The sequence below is a fragment of the Oncorhynchus mykiss genome, chromosome 7 (genome assembly GCF_057628025.1).
Source record: "Oncorhynchus mykiss isolate SJ-2025 chromosome 7, ASM5762802v1, whole genome shotgun sequence".
Lineage (NCBI taxonomy): Eukaryota > Metazoa > Chordata > Actinopteri > Salmoniformes > Salmonidae > Oncorhynchus > Oncorhynchus mykiss.
In genome coordinates, this window is record NC_143028.1 from 19660623 (window position 1) to 19685052 (window position 24430).

The following is a 24430-nucleotide window of genomic DNA, read 5'->3' on the forward strand; positions in this document are numbered from 1 at the left end:
TATCGCGTTCACAAAATTCATTGTCAATCAACGATTATAGTCCAATAGGGCACTTCCATCACATTTTTGCTATTTGTGATTAGTACAATTTTACGTCGATCATATTATATCGTTCGCTGATTGGCTCGATACTGCCGATAGTCAGAAAACTCAACATCTCGCGGTAGTACCCCATTTTCCAATTTGCTTAGCCTTACGGCGGGCCCATGGTGGAAGGGAATTTGGAATTAAAGGGAAAATATATCGCTAAATCGACCATTCGATTTTATCTTATAAGTACATACAGTACCTTAGCTTATCAATTATTTAAGAATGGAAAACGAATGATGAGGTAAGAAAAATATGTTATTCAATCAGTACAAATTTGGAAGAATTTCTGGCTAGCGCTAACTGGTAACAGTAACGTTAGCTGGTAGGGGGCAGACCAGACGGTCGGTAGGAAAGTGCAGTGATTATCAACCCATTTCGTGTTATTAGCTAGCTAACCAGTCAGATGCCATTGTATGAATTTTAGTGTATGATGTTTCCAAGGTTCCTTACCCTGCTAACTAGTTAGCCAACCAAGTTAATTTGTGTTGAATGTGATGTTAACGTTAGTTAGCAACCAGTCGGATTAATCAGACTGTAATGCACAATTAATTGGTAAGTTATATACGGGCTGAAACAGTTGTGTGCAAAATCGTGTAAATGTTCCTTACAAAACAGAATGTTGTATATTTGAACTTATTCTACCGGTTGCCTGTGTGGTTTGTCCTTCCCTTCAGCTGCTCTTAATACGAGACAAAATATCCACAGGAAAGTATTGTGTACCCGACTGTTTAGAGCGCAAGTTGGTAGCTACATATATTATATGGTTGGGTTCGTCACTGAGGGAAAGGTAGTTATATATTTGATATTCGGTTCTCTCGTCAATAGATATTGACCCAAGCATACCTACCTACTGCTAAAAAGTTGGGTAAATAATAAACTATTCTTTCCTGTGGATATTAACCTCACATTTCAAGCAGCTGAAGGACAAACTGCACAGACAACCGGTAGAATAAGTTTCAATGTCATTTTTTGCAACATTCTGGTTTGTAAGGAACATTTTACAAGATTTTTCACACGTGTCCGGCTGCATATACCAATTAATTATGTATTACAGCCTGACTACTCAGACTAACTAACAATCAATCAAATAAGCCAACCGGCTAGCAGACTGACTAGCTAGCTAACGAAGCTGCATTGACAGTTAGCTGCCAGTTAGCTTGCTAGCTAGGTATGCTTTATTTTGTGCTGTGGGCTCTTAAGAATTTAAATATTATGCTTAGCTTCAATAGGATTGACATGGCCATAGCTTTGTATTCGCAATAGAAAAGAAGGCTCTAGACCTGGCCATATCTAACAAGAACTGTGCTGTGCCCTTGCCCTGACATCATTAGTCTTGCACAGTTTGGATTATGTTGTTTCTTTTGTTTAGCTAATGAAATGAATATCCCTCACAAACATGTCTAATCTAGGATATTTCTGTCTGACATCTCGCCATGCCACTACGCGTGCATTTGCGTGTGTATTTATCAGAGAGAGACCGGCAGAGTAAGAAAGAAAGGGCATGATTTTTAACAGCAATGTTTGGCATTGCCTCACACACCCTGTTGGCCAATCTAAACCTAGCCCCACTGTCTGATGCTGTCTAGAAGCCATGCCAGCTTAGCTGTCAAGAAAGATCATATAAATTATCAATGTGCATTGAACTTTGTTGTTGGCAGTGATACCCTACCCCAAATTATCTCTATTTGAGGGGCATGAAGGAAGTGACATGCTTTGATTTTGTAATATGATTTTGGTCACAGCATAGAATCCTTTTGCCACTGTAGTTTTGCTTTCCAGTGTTATAGCCTGCTGAGTTTTGTTTGACTTGTAGGAGACCCACTATACTGCTCTGGTGCCAATGATTAGTGTTAGTGTGCTAATTCAGTTATTTGGTTTTCTGCTTTGTTTTTACCACATCTTAACAGCAAAGGCTGGTTGGAACTCTGCTTTGCTGGACTTGCATCTCCCTCTCAAATGAGGCTTTGTATTTTTCTTCATCAGCTTTATTCAATATCATAGAGTAGGGCTGGGCGGTATATACCAGTATTGATGCATGGACCATTATGGGTTTTTACTTTCTTACATCTGCAAACAACTAGTTTGTTTTTCCTTGGCATGTTTTAGCTAAATTGTGTTAGCCTCTAATGCTAATCGCTAGCTAGCTATTAAATGTACTGAGTCAAAGAAAACGTAGCTAGCTATACAGCCTGATACCAGTGATGGTGTAGGCCTAAATCAGCGTGTTGTTTGTGCAAGTCTTTTTTGCATCAAAGAGGAATAGGCAAAGCATGAATATGTTGTCAACATGAATAAACATTTAATGTAGCCAAAGATTATATGGTCTCCTATAAAACTCTGACCAACACTTTGGTTCCTACCCTCTCACAATAACTCCTCCCTGACATTTTCATTCGTTGTCATATCAAACACGTTTATTACCATTCCATTTACTCCATTGCAGCCATTATTATGAGTCATCCTCCCCTCAGCAGCCTCCACTGTTATATTCTAAATATAAAATTTGAATAAACATTCTATTTCCATGATTCCAAATGTTCACCCTAGTGTTTTGATGTTAAGCACAAGTCAAATTGCAATTGCAACATTTGGTTAAAAATAAGGTCTAGATTTTTTTCCCCCCATATTGTGCAGCCCTAAGTGGCAGTGTGGAAATTATCTCAAATGAGTGCAGGAATTGATTAAAATGAAGGAAATTCTTTTTGGTTTAATTGAACAGTATTAAACAATCAGAATGGAGAAACCCATTGAAATCACTTCGAATGTATGTGTTGCCACCCTAGGTTCACATACTACTCAAAGCAAATTTCAAAAACACAAAATACTGTCATATCAAAAGAAAATGACATGATATGATCATTTGGCCGTATCACCCAGCCCTACCATAGTCAGGGCAAGAAAATACAGAAAATTGCGCTGTCTGATAGGAAATGCAATCTTGTTGAAGGTAGGTAGGTTTTCAATGCATATAGTATTGACTTGGCTTTTGAACTGGGGCTGTGCTGATGTAGGATCTGGGAATTTTCCTCTAAGGGCTGAACCTGGTGTGCTTATTGCATAGAGAATTCCAGACTTATCAAGTTAATTGAATTGCCTCCGATGCCAACTAGTGCAGGGAAAACGGCCCACCAAACCTCCTAATCTTTTCTGAGATTTTACATTAACCTTTGACGATGTTGATCCGCATCGGGGCTTATGGGCTGACTGATAGGTAACAGGTGTGTGTGTGTGTGTGTGTGTGTGTGCGCGTGCGCACACACATGCATGCATGTATGTGAAAGAGCTTTGGCTTCACTGTTGCTGATACTGCAGCGCTCCTATCGCCCAGCTACAGGGCAACCTTGCCTTGACATTGGCTGGAGCATGGTATTTCAGGTCCTCAACAGAAAAGTGTCACATTAAATCTACCCACCAGCAGTCCACACAGTCAACTGTAGTCCATTTTCAGCACAATTATACTGCCAATGCAACATGATGTAGGTTAATGCCAGATATGTTTCAAAGATGCAGGCAATGCCCTTGTCTTGGCGTGCACCACAGACGCTGTCGCTACCCCAGTGCCCCGTTCCCCACCTCAACCTTTTGATTATTGACCAGTGGACCAGTGCTGCCCTTTGGTCACCAGACTACCAACCGGTTGCACAGCATTCACTGCAGGATCTGTGGGCCCGAGATTGACAAGTTATATAGTCGTCTGTTTTTTTAAAACAGCAGCTCCCTTATATCCAAGGTCATGTTAGTTTGATGAGCGATAGTTTTGATGTTGGTGCTGCAGTTTTGGAGTAGGATTCCCTCAAATACTATCTGCATGCAGTTTGGACCTCTCTTGGGGATGGTGGAAATAACTGTGTGTGCTGCACAGTTCTCAATTTGGTTGTACAGTGCATTAAGTATTCAGGCCCCTTGACTTTTTCCACACTTTGTTACGTTACAGCCTTATTCTAAAATGTATTAAATCGCCCCCCCCATCAATCTACACACAATACCTCATACTGACGAAGCAAGAAAACGTTTTTTTAGAAATGTTTGCTAATTTATGTATATTATTTTTACTGAAACATCACATTTACATAAGTATTCAGACCATTTACTCAGTACTTTGTTGAAGCACCTTTAGCAGCAATTACAGCCTCTACTCTCCTTGAGTATGACGCTACAAGCTTGGAACACTTGTATTTTGGGAGTTTTTCCCATTATTTTCTGCAGATCCTTTCAAGCTCTGTCAGTGTTGGCTGGCGAGTGTTGCTGCACAGCTATTTTCAGGTCTCTCCAGAGATGTTTGATGGGGTTCAAGTCCGGGCTCTGGCTGGGCCACTCAAGGTCATTCAGAGACTTGTCCCAAAGCCACTCCTTCATTGTCTTGGCCTTGTGCTTAGGGTCATTGTCCTGTTGGAAGATGAACCTTTGCCCCCAGTCTGTGGTCCTGAACACACTGGAGCAGGTTTTCATCAAGGATCTCTCTGTACTTTGCTCCATTCATCTTTCCCTTGAGCCTGACTTGTCTCCCAGTCCCTGCCACTGAAAAACCTCTCCACAGCATGATGCTACCACCACCATTCTTCACCGTAGGGATGGTGCCAGGTTTCCTCCAGACTGAATGCTTTGGCCTGAATGCCAAGCGCCACATCTTATTTTCATCAGACCAGAGAATCTTGTTTCTCATGGTCTGAGAGTCCTTTCGGTGCCTTTTGGCAAACTCCAAGCCTTACATTGCACTCCACGAGGAGCCTGCATGGCAGGCAGACTACCTGTTACACGAGGGCAGCAAGAAGCCAAGGTAAGTTGCTAGCTAGCATTAAACTTACCTTACAATCAATCTTAACATAATCACTAGTTAACTACACATGGTTTGATGATACTACTAGTTTATCGGGACGGAAGCTGTACTGTTACACTGGCAATACTAAAGTGCTTAATAAGAACATCCAATAGTCAAAGTATATGAAATACAAATCGTACAGAGAGAAATAGTCCTATAATTCCTATAATAACTACAACCTAAAACTTTTACCTGGGAATATTGAAGACTCATGTTAAAAGGAATCACCAGCTTTCATATGTTCTCATGTTCTGAGCAAGGAACTTAAACGTTAGCTTTTTTACATGGCACACATTGCACTTTTACTTTCTTCTCCAACACTTTGTTTTTGCATTATTTAAACCAATTTGAACATGTTTCATTATTTATTTGAGGCTAAATTGATATTGTTGATGTATTATATTAAGTAAAAATAAGTGTTCATTCAGTATTGTTATTGTCATTATTAGAAAGAAAGAAAAATCGGCCGATTTAAAATAGGTATAGTTTTTTTTGTCCTCCAATAATCGGTATCGGCGTTGAAAAATCATAATCGGTCGATCTCTAGTTTTGATTGCTTTTTCTCACAATGCTTTTTTTTGCCACTATTAGTAATCTACTGAGCAGCTCAAGGACACCTATATAAGTCACTTGATTACTTAAATAACCACCCCACCTGTGCAGGGATTCTTCTGATGTAACCCTTGGACATTTAAGTCTGTAAAAAAAAAATTGAGTGCAGGAAAAATCAGACACTAGTTGAGTGTCTGGAGCATCAACATTTGTGGGTTCGATTACAGGCTCAAAATGGCCAGAAACAAATAACTTTCTTCTGAAACTCGTCAGTCTATTCTTGTCCTGAGAAATGAAGGCTATTCCATGTGAGAAATTGCCAAGAAACTGAAGATTGCGTACAATGCTGTGTTCTACTCCCTTCACAGAACAGTGCAAACTGGTTCTAACCAGAATAGAAAGAGGAGTAGGAGGTCCCGGTTAAGTTTGAGCACAAGAACGCAGCATTAGCCATGGCATAATGCATACAATTGCAGGAAATTATCTTTAAAAACTGCAAAATTTTCTCTCAGGTCCATGGCTAAATGTGTAGAATTGCAGGAAATGTATGTTAAAACTGCAAAATTGTATCCTGGCTCCATGGAAAAATTAATTGAACTGCAAGAAATTGTCCTAAATGCTAAAATTACTAAAGAAAAGATGGGGGGGCCTCTATTGTTTTCTCAATTTCAACCGTGCTGACAGCGCTCATAACCTTTTTTGAGTGTAAAATAATCTTTATGAATGTATTTTTTTCTTATTTTATAAATAATAGATATGATTACAAATGTGTTTTCACATCAATAAATGGGTTCATTATTAGGCTACATGATTTACATATTTAATAGTGTCCATGAAAGTTTTTGTAGGTCAACTATTTTTTTGCAGTCCAGCGTTCAAATATATATTTTTTCCCCCGTTTGATTCATTTAAAACAATAATGTTTAAGTGGACAAAAAGTCATAATACATTTTGTCTTCCAAATCTTATTGTTCCCAATGCATAATATTGTCCACCATATATCTTTAGTATTGTCATCCATGTGAGTATCAAAAACACAGCGAGACTGTCTTGCAATTTATGCATACATCATTTACCATATTTCTTTAGTTCTGTAGCAGTTCAATAAAAGGTGTTTTAAACTCTCTTCATCACTACGATTTGGCATTGCCACGTCCCCTGCCACGCCCACCACCTAAGGCCCTTTTTGATCCAGAAAAAATACTCCTGTGCCGTTAGTCAGCCCCACCTGATGCTGTTCACCTTAACTAGTAGGGTTGTGACTCGCAATGTTTTTTCCATGGTAAAACTGAAAACACGAAGCAGGCCACCTATTTGGTCATTTAAAAACCTGCTGTATGTAAAATATTGTGTGCTGTAGCTTGGAAAACAACTAAACGTGACTCTGAATGACAACATAAGGTTTCCTTCCAACATTAGGGCTGTTTTTCTAAATAACGTAAATCCAGTTTGTTTTGTTTCCTTGCCATGATACTAATGAGGATCGCGTTACTGGTAGGGTCTCGTCCCTAATATTTAGGCCATATAAAATCAGATTTTGTCACATGCACCGAATACAACAAGTGTAGACCTTAGAGTGAAATGCTTACTTACGAGCCCTTAACCAACAATGCAGAGTAAAGAAAAAGTTTGAAACATGTCCTAAATAAACTAAAGGAAAAATTGTAAAACAGTTCAAATAATAATCACGAGGCTATATAAAAGGGGTACTGGTACCGAGTCAATGTGCAGGGGTACGGGGTAATTGACGTAATATGTACATGTAGGTAGAGGTAAAGTGACCATGCATAGATAATAAACAGTGAGTAGCAGCAACGAATGGCAAGAAAAAGTATGTGAACCTTGGTGCTCCGGTCATCAAATTTGATCTGATCTTCATCTAAGTCACAACAATAGACATAGTGTGCTTAAACTAATAACGCACAAATTATTGTATTTTTCTTGTCTATATTGAATACATAATTTAAAAATGCATAGTGTAGGTTGGAAAAAGTATGTGAACCCGTAGGCTAATGACTTCTCCAAAGCTAATTGGTGTCAGGAGTCAGCTGACCTGGAGTCCAATCAATGAGACAAGATTGGAGATGTTGGTTTGAGCTGCCTTGCCCGATTAAAAAAAAACACCCACAAAATTTGAGTTTGCTATTCACAAGAAGCATTGCCTGATGTGAATCATGCCTCGAACTAAAGAGATCTCAGAAGACCTACGTTTAAGAATTGTTGACTTGCATAAAGCTGGAAATGTTTACAAAAGTATCTCTAAAAGCCTTGTAAGACAAATTATCTATAAATGGAGAAAGTTCAGCACTGTTGCTACTCTCCCTAGGAGTGGCCGTCCTGCAAAGATGACTGCAAGAGCACAGTGCAGAATGCTCAGTGAGGTTAAGAAGAATCCTAGAGTCTCAGCTAAAGACTTACAGAAATCTCTGGAACATGCTAACATCTCTGTTGACGAATCTACGATAGGTAAAACAAGAATGGTGCTCATGGGAAGACACCACGGAAGAAGCCACTGCTGTCCAAAAAAAACATTTCTGCACGTCTGAAGTTTGCAAAAGTGTACATTGATGTTCCACAGCCTACTGGCAAAATACTATATGGACAGATGAAACTACAGTTGAGTTGTTTGGAAGGAACACACAATACTATGTGTGGAGAGAAAAATAGACAGCACCCCAACATCAAAACCATCCCAGCTGTAAAGTATGATAGAGGGAGCATCATGGTTTGGGCTGCTTTGCTGCCTCAGGGCCTGGACAGCTTATCATTGGCGGCAAAATTAATTCCCAAGTTTATCAAGACATTTTGCAGGAGAATGTAAGGCTAGCTGTCCGCCACTTGAAGCTCAACAGAAGTTGAGTGATAAAATAGGACAACGACCTAAAACAAAGAAGTCAACAGAAGAAAATACCCCTTCTGGAATGGCCCAGTCAGTCCTGACCTCAACCCCATTTGTCAAGAGAGCAGTTCACACCAGACATCCCAAGAATATTGCTGAACTGAAACAGTTTGGTAAAGATGAATGGTCCAAAATTCCTCCTGACCATTGTGCAGGTCTGATCCGCAATTACAGAAAACATTTGGTTGAGGTTATTGCTGCCAAAGGATGGTCAACCAGTTATTAAATCCAAGGGTTCACATACTTTTTCCACCCTGCACTGTGAATGTTTACACTGCATGTTCAATAAAGACATGAAAATGTATAATTGTTTGTGCGTTATTAGTTTAAGCAGACTGTGTTTGTATATTGTTCCGACCTAGATGAAGATCAGATCAAATTTTATGACAAATTTATGCAGAAATCCAGGTTTTTCTAACGGGTTCACATACTTTTTCTTGCCACTGTATGTGTGTGGAGTCAATATGCGTGTTTGTGTCCAGTGTAGTATATGTGGGAATGTGGTCAGTCCAGTGAGTGTACATGGATCCTGTGCAAGAGAGTCAGTGCAAAAACCTATAATAGATGAGAATAAAATAAGGTTGCCACTGCAAATAGTCCAGTTAGCCATTTGATTAACTTTTGTCTTTCGGGGTAGAAGCTTTGTTCCAAGGCTTGGTGCTCTTGTACCGCTTGCCGTGCGGTAGCAGATAGAGCAGTCTCTGCCTTGGGTGGCTGGAGTCTTTGACCATTTTTAGGCCCTAGCCCTACTAGGATGACAGTCCCTCAACTTGTCATAGCCACTTTTGTCCTCCAGTGTGTCACTGCTTTGGGCGTCAACAATACAGGAATGTCATAACGGTAGTGGCACAGGACTTTCACACCGGAGTGGGTGTCTAGGCGTTGCTAGTGAGGGTGAAGTGGGGGGGCTATTATTACCCCTCACACTGTCCCATCACCCCATGCCTCAATTAAGACTGAGAGAGAACATAAACACATCGACTTCCAGTTCCACACACATTTTGTTCATCATCGTAATTCCCTCATCCACTTAATGACGATGGAAGAATTAGCCCAAAGAGTAATGCCCAGGATTTATTATTGCTTTGTCTGGTTGGTTGTTGTGTGTCAGGGATATATTCAACCTCCCCTGGAGTTAACATGGTCAGCTCAGACACAGAGAAAACAACCATAAGCCTGACTTAGTGTACTCAGGGCTTAGTGGACACACATCTGCTATGGCGGGCTCAATGAGAGGGCCTTGGCCCCATGTCACCCTAAAGCATTAGTTACTAATCATTTATCCATACATACAGTGCCTTCAGGAAGTATTCATACCCCCTGACTTTTTCCACATTTTGTTGTGCTACCAAATTTTTGGGTCACTGGCCTACACACAATGTCAGTGGAATGATGGTTATTGAGATTTGTACAAATTAATTAAAAATGAAAAGCTGAAATGTCTCAAGTCAATAAGTATTCAACCCCTTTTAGTTATGGCAATCCTAAATAAGTTCACGAGTAAAACTTCGCTCAACAAGTTTCATAAGTTGCATGGACTCACTCTGCAATAATACTGTTTACCTCATTTCTGTACCCTACACATACAATTATCTGTAAGTTCCACAAAGACCAAGGAGGTTTTCCAATAACTCACAAAGGGGACCTATTGGTAGATGGGTAAAAAAAATACATTGAATAAAGCAATTGTACACACAAGGTTGTGCAAAACTAGTTTTTTAGCAGGGATGTGCTGATCTACAGTGCTCTGCTCCACCTCGTACCTATGACTGCAGCACAGCCGTGCTAAAAAGGTAGTTTTGCACAACCTTCAGTGTACAATGGCTTTTCTACAATGGGTTACAAATGAAATAAAAACGTTATTTTTGATAAATGTGTTCATATGCTACTATTTCATCCATCAATTAAAATATAGGCCTAGTCCCAACACATCTGTTTCTAGCAAAGCCATCAGTTATGTTGCCAGACAACAATCATGAAGTATTTTTGTTCTATATCTATGGACACAACCCAGTCGTTTGTTCTAAATGTTCCGTTTCCATGTTGGCTGGCAACACTCTTATCCCTTGCTTGCTAGCTAGCCAACTACGGCTAACACAGTCGTGTCAAACTGCAGCAAGAACAACACAAAATGACTCGACCCAATAGAAACTGTGTTGAAATGATAGTGGGTCTACATTCATACAGTTTCTTGACTGGGTCCAGCTCGCAAAAAATAATCTAAATGAAAGCTAGACATTGGCAATTTACAAACAAGACGGGTAGAGGACACTATTTTCACACACTGTTCTCACCCTATCCCTTTGGCCTCTATATTAGTTTGAGCAGTGGAAATGTGCAGAGGCAGTGTAACTGAGACAATCCATGTTGTCCTATGAGCAGGCAGAATGTTGTTCTGCACTGTTGTCCTGTCCTGCCCCCTGAGCTGTGAGTGACACTGCCGTGGTGTTGCACGGTAATATCACAGTACCAAAACATGATACCAACATTTTAGAATGCCTTGGCACTGTTTGATACCACCAACTGTTTCAGCTCTATAAATCTAAAGAACCTGCTAGCGTCTTTTTAAAATGTTTATAAAGTCAGTTTAGTTCATAAATTCAGCTAAGTTTAAAGCTACTAGTCTTTTGTGTGCACAGGTCCAGTAATATCCACTTCACTTTCCTGCTATTATCACGTGTCAGCTGTAATCAGCCAGCAGTGTCCCCTACCAACCCTCAATCACCTGCTTTTCTCCGCCCCGCTGTCATTTTTTTATTATTTTTTTTAAATCGAATTTAGCCGTGATGTCGAGCAGAGATGCAGATCCTGATGAGTCTTCTGTTATTAGATTTGTACATTTTGTTAAATTGGAGCAGTGTTGATACGTTGTATAATTTCATCTGTTATAACCAAGAGCACAGACCAGTCTGAGTAGACTTTGCAAGTTCTGTCATGTAGCCTCTGAGTGGCAGAGACGGAAAATGGAGCACCTGCTTTGTGACAGGCAAGCTTGCATTTTTACAGTAAAGAAAATGCCGTGTCTGTAGCCTAAATGGTCCCAAAAAAATGGACCCATATTACCGAAACCTTTTTTTCCGTATTGTGATTCACACACTTTTTATAATTTCACAAGTGGGCCATTTGAAACTAATCCCGAGTCACTAATTATTGGTTGTTCAGTCATGTTACCTTGATCGCTAACAAGCTGGTAACTTGACCGTATGTTTATGCAAATTTGATTGGTACAGCAAGAAAGGAAAAGTGTCTGCTACTCATGAGATGTGCTTCAATGGTAGCATTCATATAGGCCTAATGTAAGCCTAAACTATATATTTTTTAAAAATCCTATTTCTTTCTGGTGCTCCTTAATAAATTGTTTGGTGTTTGTGGGAGAGGTGTGTGTGTGTGTGTGTAAGGGAGACAGAGTGAGGAAGGGAGGGAGAGTTTGTGTGTTAACTAAAAAGTGTTTCATGCAATGTTTTTCCCTTTATTGGCACAATGATAATGCAGATCATTATGCATGTATATTCCTTCCTCCCATTCCTCCAGCCAAATCACAGGAAGGCCTTTGCAAATATGTGCAAATCAGCCATTCTATGCAGAATTCCATTGGACACTGAACAGTGAAGTGAAATTCAATGTGTTCACATTTCAGTGACAGATTTTTGGAGAACGGTTAGAAAACGTGAACAAGTGTGCGTCCAGGACAAGGCAAACAGGATGCTTGGCGACAGAATTATTTTCCCCACCGTGGTATCGCGATACTAGGCCTGTTATCGTACCGTTTGTAAAATGTGGGTATCGTGACAACACTACACTGCAGTATACAGGGCCAAACAATACCCGCTTCCTGTGTTGGGCCTCTTAAAAAGAGGGAAGTGGTGCATGAAATAGCGGGACACTTCGAGTCCCACAGTGGGGCTGAGGGAGAGAAGTTTTATACTGCAGGCCATAAAACTACTGAGCGAGGAGAACACTGGAGAGGAGAGGGGAAGTTGGTGTCTGAGCCTTAGACTCTGAGGAGAAGTAGGACTCAGTCATGACCAAAGTAATGACTCACCACTTCTTCCATCAAATCACATTTTATTGGTCACATACACATGATTAGCAGATGTTATTGTGAGTGTAGCGAAATGCTTGTGCTTCTAATTCCGACAGTGCCGCAATGTCTAACAGGTAATCTAACAATTCGACAACAGCTACCTAATACACACAAATCCAAGTCAAGGAATAATATATACATATAAATATATTCATGAACAATGACGGAGCGGCATAGGCAAGATGCAATAGATGGTATAAAATACAGTATGTACAGTGGCTTGCGAAAGTATTTACCCCACTTGGCATTTTTCATATTTTGATGCCTTACAACCTGGAATTAAAATATATATATTTCTTAGGGGGGTTGTATCATTTGATTTACACAACATGCCTACCACTTTGAAGATGCTAAATGTTTTTTTATTGTGAAATAATACAAACCTGAACTTCAGTGTGCATAACTATTCCCCTCCCCCAAAGTCAATACTTTTTAGAGCCACCTTTTGCAGGAATTACAGCTGCAAGTCTCTTGGGGTATGTCTCTATAAGCTTGGCACATCTAGCCACTGGGATTTCTGCCCATCCTTCAAGGCAAAACTGCTCCAGCTCCATCAAGTTGGATGGGTTCCGCTGGTGTACAGCAATCTTTATGTCATACATCAGATTCTCAATTGGATTGAGGCCTGGGCTTTGACTAGGCCATTCCAAGACATTTACATGTTTACCCTTAAACCACTCGAGTTTTGCTTTAGCAGTAGGCTAAGGGTCATTGTCCTGCTGGAAGGTGAACCTCCGTTCCAGTCTCAAATCTATGGAAGACTGAAACAAGTTTTCCTCAAGAATTTCCCTGTATTTAGCGCCATCGTCATTACTTCAATTCTGACCAGTTTCACATTCCATGCCGATTAAAAACATCCCCACAGTATGATGCTTTTCCCACCCTGCTTCACTGGATGGTGTTCTCGGGGTGATGAGAGGAAAATTGAGGAAAAGCAAAATTTTAGTTTCATCTGTCCAGAGTACCTTCTTCAATTTTTTTTTTTTTTTTTTGGGGGGGGGGGTCTCCCACATGCCTTTTGATGAACACCAGATGTGTTTGCTTATTTTTTTCTTTAAACAATGGCTTTTTTTCTGGTCACTCTTTCGTAAAGCCCAGCTCTGTGGAGTGTACGGCTTAAAGTTGTCCTATGGACAGATATTCCAGTCTCTGCTGTGGAGCTTTGCAGCTCTTTCGTGGTTATCTTTGGTCTCTTTGTTGCCTCTGATTAATGCCCACCTTGCCTGTTCTCTGAGTTTTGATAGGTGGCCCTCTCTTGGCAGGTTTGTTGTGGTGGCCTCCACGTGCCTGTATGACCTCCCTACAACGCCTGGGCATGCTCCTGATGAGGTGGCGGATGGTCTCCTGAGGGATCTCCTCCCAGACCTGGATTAAAGCATCCGCCAACTCCTGGACAGTCTGTGGTGCAATGTGGCGTTGGATGGAGCGAGACATGATGTCCCAGATGTGCTCAATTGGATTCAGGTCTGGGGAACGGGCGGGCCAGTCCATAGCATCAATGCCTTCCTCTTGCAGGAACTGCTGACACTCCAGCCACATGAGGTCTAGCATTGTCTTGCATTAGGAGGAACCCAGGGCCAACCGCACCAGCATATGGTCTCACAAGGAGATCTGAGGATCTCATATCGGTACCTAATGGCAGTCAGGCTACCTCTGGCGAGCACATGGAGGGCTGTGCGGCCCCCCAAAGAAATGCCACCCCACACCATGACTGACCCACCGCCAAACCGGTCATGCTGGAGGATGTTGCAGGCAGCAGAACGTTTTCCACAGCGTCTCCAGACTCTGTCACGTCTGTCACACATGCTCAGTGTGAACCTGCTTTCATCTGTGAAGAGCACAGGGCGCCAGTGGTGAATTTTCCAATCTTGGTGTTCTCTGGCAAATGCCAAACGTCCTGCACGGTGTTGGGCTGTAAGCTCAACCTCCACCTGTGGACGTCGGGCCCTCATACCACCCTCATGGAGTCTGTTTCTGACCGTTTGAGCAGACACATGCACATTTGTGGCCTGCTGGAGGTCATTTTGCAGGGCTCTGGCAGTGCTCCTCCTGCTCCTCCTTGCACAAAGGCGGAGGTAGCGGTCCTGCTGCTGGGTTGTTGCCTCCTACGGCCTCCTCCACGTCTCCTGATGTACTGGCCTGTCTCCTGGTAGCGCCTCCATGCTCTGGACACTACGCTGACAGACACAGCAAACCTTCTTGCCACAGCTCACATTGATGTGCCATCCTGGATGAGCTGCACTACCTGAGCCACTTGTGTGGGTTGTAGACTCCGTCTCATGCTACCACTAGAGTGAAAGCACCGCCAGCATTCAAAAGTGACCAAAACATCAGCAAGGAAGCATAGGAACTGAGAAGTGGTCTGTGGTCACCACCTGCAGAACCACTCCTTTATTGGGGGTGTCTTGCTAATTGCCTATAATTTCCACCTGTTGTCTATTCCATTTGCACAAAAGCATGTGAAATGTATTGTCAATCAGTGTTGCTTCCTTAGTGGACAGTTTGATTTCACAGAAGTGTGATTGACTTGGAGTTACATTGTGTTGTTTAAGTGTTCCCTTTATTTTTTTGAGCAGTGTGTATATATATATATATATATATATATATATATATATATATATATATATATATATATATATATATATTGTGTATATATATATATATATTGTATGTATATATATATATATATACTGAGATCATATGACAGATCATGTGACACTTCGATTGCACACAGGTGGACTTTATTTAACTAATTATGTGACTTTTGAAGGTAATTTGCTGTTTCCTGAAGTCCACAATCATCTCCTTTGTTTTGTTGATGTTGAGTGAGAGGTGTTTCCTGGCACCACACTCCCAGGGCCCTCACCTCCTCCCTATAGGCTGTCTCGTCTTTGTTGGTAATCAAGCCTACTACTGTTGTGTCACCTGCAAACTTGATGATTGAGTTGGAGGTGTGCATGATCATGTAGTCATGGGTGAACAGGAAGTACAGGAGGGGGCTGAGCATGCACCTTTGTGGGGCCCCAGTGTTGAGGATCAGTGAAGTGGAGATGTTGTTTCCTACCTTCACCACCTGGGGGCGGCCCATCAGGAAGTCCAGGACCCAATTGCACAGGGCGAGTTTGAGACCCAGGGCCTCAAGCTTATTGATGAGCTTGGAGGGTACTATGGTGTTGAATGCTGACCTGTAGTCAATGAACATATAGGTATTCCTCTTGTCCAGGTGGGGTCGATGTCGGTGTCCGTGACGTGGCTGGTTTTTCTTTTGTAGTCTGTAATTGTCTGTAGACCCTGCCACGTACATCTCGTGTCTGAGCCTTTGAATTGCAACTTTGTCTCTATACTTACATTTCCTTTGTTTTATTACCTTGCTGCGGGAATAACTACACTGTTTGTATTCGGCCATATTCCCAGTCAACTTTCCATGGTTAAATGCGGTGGTTCGCTCTCAGTTTTGCGCGAATGCCGCCATCTATCCACAGTTTCTGGTTAGGGTAGGAATTAATAGTCACAGTAGGTACAACATCTCCTATGCACTTACTTATAGACTCACTCACCGAATCAGTGCATAAATCAATATTATTCTCTGAGGCTACCCGGAACATGTCCGGGTGATCAAAACAATCTTGAAGTGTGGATTCCGATTGGTCAGACCAGCGGTAAATAGACCTTGTCACGGGTACATCCTGTTTGAGTTTCTGCCTTTAGGAAGGGAGGAGCAAAATGGATTTGTGGTCAGATTTGCCAAAGGGAGGGCAGGGGGGGGGGGGGGCTTGTTTGCATCACGGAAGTTAGAGTTGCAGTGATCCAGAGTTCTGCCAGGGCAAGTACTACAATAAATATGCTGATACAATTTAGGTAGCCTTGTTCTCAAATTTACTTTGTTAAAATCCCCATCTACAATAAATGCAACCTCAGGAAATATGGCTTCCAGTTTGCATAAAGTCCAATGAAATTCTTTGAGGGAGGATATACACGGCTGTGACAATAACCGACGAGAATTCTCTGGGGAGATAATACGGTCTGCATTTAATTGTGAGGAATTCTAGGTCAGGTGAACAAAAAGACTTGAGTTCCTGTATGTTGTTACAATTACACCATGAGTCATTCATCATGAAACACACTCCCGCCCTTCTTCCTGGAGAGATGTTTATTTCTGTAGGCACGACGCACAAAGGATCCCGGTGGCTGCACCAACATATCCCGGGTGTTCTATGTTTCCGTGAAACAGAGTATGTTACAATCCCTAAAGTCTCTCTGGAAACCCTTGCCCTAATTTCGTCTACCTTGTTGTCTAGACTGGACGTTAGCGAGTAATAAACTCGGAAGCGGTGGGTGGTGTGCGCACCTCCGAAGTCTGACCTGAAGGCCGCTCCGTCTACCTCTTCTGCAGCGACCTTGTTTTGGGTCATCCTCTGGAATCAGTTCAGATGCCCTGGGTGGTTCGGACAAAGGATCCGCTTCGGGAAAGTTGTATTCCTGGTCGTAGTGTTGGTAAGTTGACGTCACTCTGATATCCAATAGTTCTTCCCGGCTGTATGTGCTAACACTAGTTAGTGTTACTGCATTAATATCTGCCCTTGAAGGGTGGAACAGGGGTGTATGTAACATGAGTGTATGTAGTGATTGGCCTTCCAAAATCGTAAGCCTCCTTTTTATGTAATTGTATTTAATCTGTTAAATGAAATACCAAATCCAACTCCATGTGATGTCCTTCAAAAATACATTATTTTGGCCTGGCCTTGTCTTCTGTGGAATAGGCTTCAAATCCGGTTGATTTAAGAACAATTCTCCCCTTCACCTGTGTGCCAGGTGTGTCTGTCAGTCTGTTTGCTCTCTGTCACTTCTGACCCTGCATTGGGCTATGCCCTCCCTCAGACTGCATACCTCTGCTATGACATCATGTGCGGTGGTGCACTGGCCCCAGCCCTAGGCTTCTAGCCTGTCTGTCTTATAAGGGGCGTTCCACCACAACAGGAGCTTGCCAAGTGACCAGATTATGTAGATAAATCCACCTTGCAGCCTAGCCTATGTTTCTCTCTCTGAACTGTCCTGTTCAAGACCCTGGGTCACAGGGAAACACTCATCACCACCAAAGACAATCAGAAAAGTTTGAGGGAGAAACTAGGTCAGAGGGACAAAACAGCCTTGCCCCGCCCTCATTTGCTTGGTATGTGCGAGGCGTGCGTGTCTGTGAGTCAGTAAGTGTGAGGCTAGCTCAGAATGTGTGACGAGGCTCTTGTGTGCCTCTCGAGGGCGACGTGAATGAAGTGTAGGATGATGAGTCACTGTGGAACAGCATGGTAATCTGCTCTGCCTTTTCTCTGCTCTTTCTGCCTGGAGGACAGAGAGCGAAGCTGGCAGCAGCGTCGGTGCACTGCTGGCCTGGCTTTGCTCTTACGAAACAGAACCTCTCAATGCTCTGGGAACAGTCACTACTCCCATAATTAACGCACACGAACAAGCTTCTTTTCTTTTCTTTTCTTTTTTTTTACCAAACAGACTGCCTAGTATGTACATGTCATGGGAAATTACTTATTTTTTTATGAACAGAGAGAAGAATACAGTGCCTGTGTCTCCTTGTCATTGAAATGTTTCAGCCTGCTTGGGGCTCCCACTGTGAGGGCTGTACGGGAGGAGTGGTCTGGCTCTGATTAAAATACCTTGGGGGGGGGGGTGTTTGTGTCTGTGTGTGCTGCTCCCTTCCCCCATGTCTTTGTTTTACTGATACTCCGGCTATGGCTGTCCTTTCTCACCATGACGTTTACACAGCTGGGAGATAACATTGCCTCGCTTCCGTTCCCTCTCCCGCCATCTTCCCCCCATCTTTGTATCTAAGGCACTACATACCCTGGTTCGATTCCAGGCTGTATCACAACCGGACATGATTGGGAGTCCCAGAGGGCGGCGCACAATTGGTTCAGCGTCGTTAGGCCGTCATTGTAAATAAGAATTAGTTCTTAACTGACTGGCCTAGTTAAATAAATAAAATCTCATTCATCCACTTTATAAAAACATGAAGAGGGCCCTTCTGTCCCCCTTCTTCCCCTCTTGTGACAGCCACCCCAGGATGTAGCCAGGCCATTTTAAGGCCAGAGTTCTGCCTAATCAAAATCAAATAAAGTGTTATTTGTCACGTTCTTCGCTAACAACAGGTGTACACTAACAGTGAAAGCTTCCCAACAATGTAGTGAGATTTTTTTTTTTTTTTAATAATATTATTTTTCTGTTTCTAACACAAGTAATGATAACTTTGCTATATTGACAGGGTACCAGTACCGAGCCAATGTGCATGGGTACAAGGTAAATTAGGTATATATGTAGATGTAGGGATAAAGTGACTAGGCAACAGGATAAATAATTAACAGTAACAGCAGCACTTGTGATGAGTCAAAAGAGTTACTGCAAAAAGGGTCAATGCAGATATTCAGGGTAACTATTGGTTAACTGTTTTAACTATTTAAGCAGTATTATGGCTCGGGGGTAGAAGCTGTTCAGGGTCCTTCCTATTGGTTCCAGACTTGAACCAAAAAGCTCCTTAACAGCTTCTACCCCCAAGCAATAAGACTGCTGAACAATTAATCAAATATCAAATGGCCACCCGGACTATTTACATTGACACCCACCCCACCTTTGTTTTTACACTGCTGCTACTTGCTGTTTATTGTCTATGCATAGTCACTTTACAAATTACCTCGACTAACCTGTACCCCCGCACATTGACTCGGTACCGGTACCCCCTGTGTATAGCCTCGTTATTGTTATTTTTTAATTTATTTTAAACTTTTGTTTTTCTAAATATTTTGAACTGTATTGTGGGTTAAGGGCTTCTAAGTAAGCATTTCACCTTAATTTGAGTTATTTAGCAGACACTCTTATCCAGAGCCTTGCTCAAGGGGCAGCAGGGTAGCCTAGTGGTTAGAGCATTGGACTAGTAACCGGAAGGTTGCAAGTTCAAATCCCCGAGCTGACAAGGTACAAATCTGTCGTTCTGCCCCTGAACAGGCAGTTAACCCACTGTTCCTAGGCCGTCATTGAAAATAAGAATTTGTTCTTAACTGACTTGCCTAGTTAAATAAAGGTAAAATAAAATAAAGGGCACATAGACAGATTTTTCACCTTTTCGCTCTTAACAGCTGCCATCATCGTCGTCGGTGATCTGGCCTACCACCCTGTCGTCAGCAAACTTAATTATGGTGTTGGGGGGGGTGTCCAGGGTCCAGTTCAGAGGGAGGTGCTTAATCCCAGAGTCCATAGCTTCGTGATGAGCTTGTTGTTGAACGCGGAGCTGTAGACAATGAACAGCATTCTCATGTAGGTGTTCCTTTTGTCCAGATGGGAAATGGCAGTGTGGAATGCAATAGCAATTGCGTCATCTGTAGAGCTGTTGGGTGGTATGCAAATTAGTTGGTCCACGGTGTCTGGGTTGATGGTGTTGTGAGCCATGACCAGCCTTTCCAATAATTTCTTGGCTACAGATGTGACTGCTAAGGGGTGCTAGTCATTTAGACAGGTTACTTTTGCGTTCTTGGGTCTGCTTGAAACATTATAGACTGGGTCAGGTAGAGGATGAAAATGCTCTGAGTATGCATCCTGGTAATCAGTCTGTCACTGCGGCCTTGTGAATGTTTACCTGTTTAAAGTCTTACTCACGTCGGCTACAGAGAGCGTGATCACATATTCGTCCAGAACAGCTGGTGCGCTCATGCAGGGTTCAGTGTTGCTAACCTCAAATTCAGTGTTGTTAACCAGATGACAATCCACCCATACATAATGGTTGTCTCAAATGGCACCTTATTCCATTTATAATGCACCACCTTTGACCAGTAAGCAATGCACTATAAAGGGAATAGAGTGCCTTTTGGGATGCACCCCACAACAACAGTGCAACACCACTGACCGACTCGCTGTACTTTACAGACAAGTGATGCATTTAGGCCTATCAACCTATTAACAAAAAAGTCTCTATTGCAAAATGTTAACCTTGTCTGTTAACAACTTGCTGCCTGGCCTGCCCTCCCTCTGAGGAAAGGAATAGAAAAAAAGGCATCGAACATGAAGCTGCTTTGGGAGATGGAGGAGAGGATATAGACACAGTTGTGGACCTGTTGACTGTTCCGGACCTTCCTGTCTTTCAGGTGTTTGCAGCGAGGCTGCAGTTGACTGACCCACTGAACAATGGCTCAGTTTCCCACGCCCTTCGGAGGTGAGTGCCACCCAACCAGATTGACAACCGTCTGTGTGAGTCACAAGCGTGCATGTGTGTCAGAGAAATGTCTGTGCGCGCAGCTGCGTGGCTGCGTGCAGGTGTGTGTGTCCTGATCTCCCTCTACACATGGGTTATTGAGAGTTATACTGTAACTTCAGCACGAAGGAAGGGCCACTATCAAGTTATTACTCCCAGGTGGTGGAAGCCTGCCTGCTGGACCGCAATGGCTGCATCCCTAATGCCACCCTTTCCCCTACATTCCTCAACATCAACTCTGAACCTCAAAGCCAGTTCCACTGCATTTTAGCACTGTTCCCCTTTAATCAGGGACTGATTTAGACAGACACCAGGTGGGTGCAATTGGTTATCAGGTTAGAACAGAAAAGCAGCAGGAGCCGTACCTCGTAGAGTATACCCCTGCCCTACATAGCGCACTATATAGGGAATGGGGTAGCATTTAGGATACAGCCATGGTGTATGGTGGACTTAACCCCCCTCTCACACACACACACACACACACACAGGCCAGGCGAAAGCTTCAACTGATCTTTCTTTCTCTCAGGAGGTCTGGACGCCTGGGTGATCTCTTTGGACGAGCGAGCCAAACATGACCAGCAGTTTGTCAGCCTGGCCCCCTCACCAGCTGGCTACATCACAGGTTAGCTTTACTCACAGCAGGGGAGGGGATGGACAAACGAAGGGAAAGAGCGGTGGAGGACAGTCTTTGCAGTACATCATGTCAGGCAGAAGTTGCTTGAAGATAGCAGAAGGTCACTTCTTAAGGGCTTTCTCTTATATTACACACAGAGTACCAGGTCAAATGTGAAGGGTTAGTGCTTCTATATCTGCATTGCTCGCTGTTTGGGGTTTTAGGATGGGTTTCTGTACAGCACTTTGACATCGGCTGATGTAAAAAGGACTTTATAAATAAATCTGATTGAATGAAGCCTGGTGGACTGAGTCTAGGGCAGGCCTTGAATTGTTTCATTCCCTACAGCCCACACCGTAGCCAAGCCACGTCATTCTCCACTTTTCTCACTTTCAGAAAGGACATTTCAGTCACTCACACTCACTCATATTATCATCTGATATCATTGCCTTGGGTGTTTTGATGTTCAACATAACCTTGCAGAACCTCCTCACACAATTTTCGAGAAGTGTTAGTGCTTGTTTCACTCTGCTACTTCAGCAACAAGTCTCAAAATTGCTGATTGTGTTCAAATTGAAATCATTTGCCCTATGATTCCCCTTGAAAGAGGAACCAACTGGCCTTTTCTCTCTGCGTTTGAATAGATATATTCATAATGGTGTACAACAGACTCGACAGTATTATAATGTAATTTTCCCTTCTCATTGTCCGTAGGTGACCAGGCCAGGAATTTCTTCCTGCAGTCAGGCCTGCCCCCTCCCATCCTGGCACAGATATGGTGAGTGTCTCCTCTCACCCCATCTCTCCAATTCTTAACTCAATCTGCTGCTAATGTCAACCACTGTTGTCTCTCTCTCTTTGCCCTTCTCCGGTTTTTGTCGTTCTCCTCCCTCTGTCTTCCACTCCAGTTTCACTCATTCCTTATTTCTCTCCTTTTATCTTTCTCTCACCCCTCCCTCGCTCTTCAATTGCTTTATTGACATGACATCCGCACGGACATATTGTGAACAACAATGATAATAATCAGTATAATGTAATCAAATCTTTACTTTCTTGCTCTCGCTCCCTCTCTCAGGGCCCTGGCCGATATGAACAATGATGGGAAGATGGACATGCACGAGTTCTCCATCGCCATGAAGCTGATCAAGCTCAAGCTGCAGGGTCACCCCCTGCCCCCCTCTCTGCCCCCCTCCATGAAGCAGCCGCCCCTCACCCTGCCCCCGCCACCCACCGCACCCTTTGGTAAGGGATTAGACAGGGGCAGGGTGCTTCTCAATAGTCTTAAAAAAGGGGCTTCCTTTTCTCCATCTGCACTGATCTGTACAGCAGGATAGGTAAAAGCAGTGTGGTGGATGCAACAAACAAAAAAGTACATTTTTGCTTTGACCTGTCCACTTGTTCTTTCAGATCAATGCAGGTGATGTACAAGAGACTAGGAGTGTGTGCCACTAGGCTATGAGATACACCCATGTTACTGTCCCCATGGCCACCATTAACTAAATGGACTTTAGAGTGCTCAAAGCCAACTCTGCCATATCATCTGCACCATCTATGTTCATACAGTTGAAGTCGGAAGTTTACATACACCTTAGCCAAATACATTTAAACCCAGTTTTTCACAATTCCTGACATTTAATCCTAGTAAAAATTCCCCATTTTAGGTCAGTTAGCATCACCACTTTATTTTAAGAATGTGAAATGTCATAATAATAGTAGAGAGAATGATTTATTTCAGCTTTTATTTCTTTCATCACATTCCCAGTGGGTCAGAAGTTTACATACACTCAATTCGTATTTTGTAGCATTGCCTTTAAATTGTTTAACTTGGGTCAAACGTTTCGGGTAGCCTTCCACAATCTTCCCACAAGAAGTAGAGTGAATGTTGGCCCATTCGTCCTGACAGAGCTGGTTTAACGGAGTCAGGTTTGTAGGCCTCCTTGCTCGCACACACTTTTTCAGTTTTGCTCACAAATTTTCTATAGGATTGAGGTCAGGGCTTTGTGAAGGCCACTCCAATACATTGACTTTGTTGTCCTTAAGCCATTTTGCCACAACTTTGGAAGTATGCTTGGGGTCATTGTCCATTTGGAAGACCCATTTGCAACCAAGCTTTAACTTCCTGACTGATGTCTTGAGATGTTGCTTCAATATATCCACATAATTTTCCCTCCTCATGGTGCCATCAATTTTGTGAAGTGCACCAGTCCCTCCTGCAGCAAAGCACCCCCACAACATGAAGCTGCCACCCCCATGCTTCACGGTTGGGATGGTGTTCTAAGGCTTGCAAGCCTCCCCCTTTTCCTCCAAACATAACAATGGTCATCATGGCCAAACAGTGCAGTTGCAAATCGTAGTCTGGCTTTTTAATGGCAGTTTTGGAGCAGTGGCTTCTTCCTTTGCTGAGCGTCCTTTCAGGTTATGTCGATACAGGACTTGTTTTACTGTGGATATAGATACTTTTGTACCCGTTTCCTCCAGCATCTTCACAAGGTCCTTTGCTGTTGTTCTGGGATTGATTTGCACTTTTCGCACCAAAGTACGTTAATCTCTAGGAGACAGTACGCATCTCCTTCCTGAGCGGTATGACGGCTGCGTGGTCCCATCATGGTGGTTATACTTGCGTACTATTGTTTGTACAGATGAACGTGGTACCTTCAGGCTTTTGGAAATTGCTCCCAAGGAAGTTGCTCTCCTTTTGATTTTCCAATGATGTCAAGCAAAGAGGCACCAAGTTTGATGGTAGGCCTTGAAGTACATCCACAGGTACACCTGCAATTTACTCAAAGGATGTCAATTAGCCTATCAGATGCTTCTAAATCCATGACGGAATTTTCTGGAATTTTCCAAGCTGTTTAATAAAGGCACAGTCAACTTAGTGTATGTAAACTTCTGACCCACTGGAATTGTGATACAGTGAATTATTAGTGAAATAATCTGTTGGAAAAATTGCTTGTGTCATGCGCAAAGTAGATGTCCTAACCGACTTGCCAAAACTATAGTTTGTTAACGAGACATTTGTGGAGTGGTTGAAAAACTAGTTTTAATGACTCCAACCTAAGTGTATGTAAACTTCCGACTTTAACTGTAGCTAGATGTTTCACTGGGGCAATTTAAAACCTTTAACTTCC

At 42.6% G+C, this 24430-nt stretch overlaps 1 protein-coding gene across 15 annotated transcripts in view; it reads left to right on the plus strand.

Moving 5' to 3' along the window:
- Positions 1–143: 143 nt before the first annotated feature.
- The window catches only part of itsn1 (intersectin 1 (SH3 domain protein)), a 63062-nt gene continuing 38775 nt past the window's right edge, over positions 144–24430 (plus strand). For 12 of the 15 annotated variants that reach the window (XM_090240506.1, XM_021608902.3, XM_021608908.3 and 9 more), the window contains exons 1-6: positions 144–331; positions 16743–16938; positions 20583–20650; positions 21216–21311; positions 22017–22080; positions 22378–22544. In XM_090240506.1, coding sequence (XP_090096632.1) covers positions 20623–20650; positions 21216–21311; positions 22017–22080; positions 22378–22544 — 355 coding nt within the window. In that variant the 5' untranslated portion in view covers positions 144–331; positions 16743–16938; positions 20583–20622. The remainder of the gene's footprint in view (positions 332–16742; positions 16939–20582; positions 20651–21215; positions 21312–22016; positions 22081–22377; positions 22545–24430) is intronic. The other 3 variants (XM_090240508.1, XM_090240509.1, XM_090240513.1) reach the window with 2 other exon arrangements.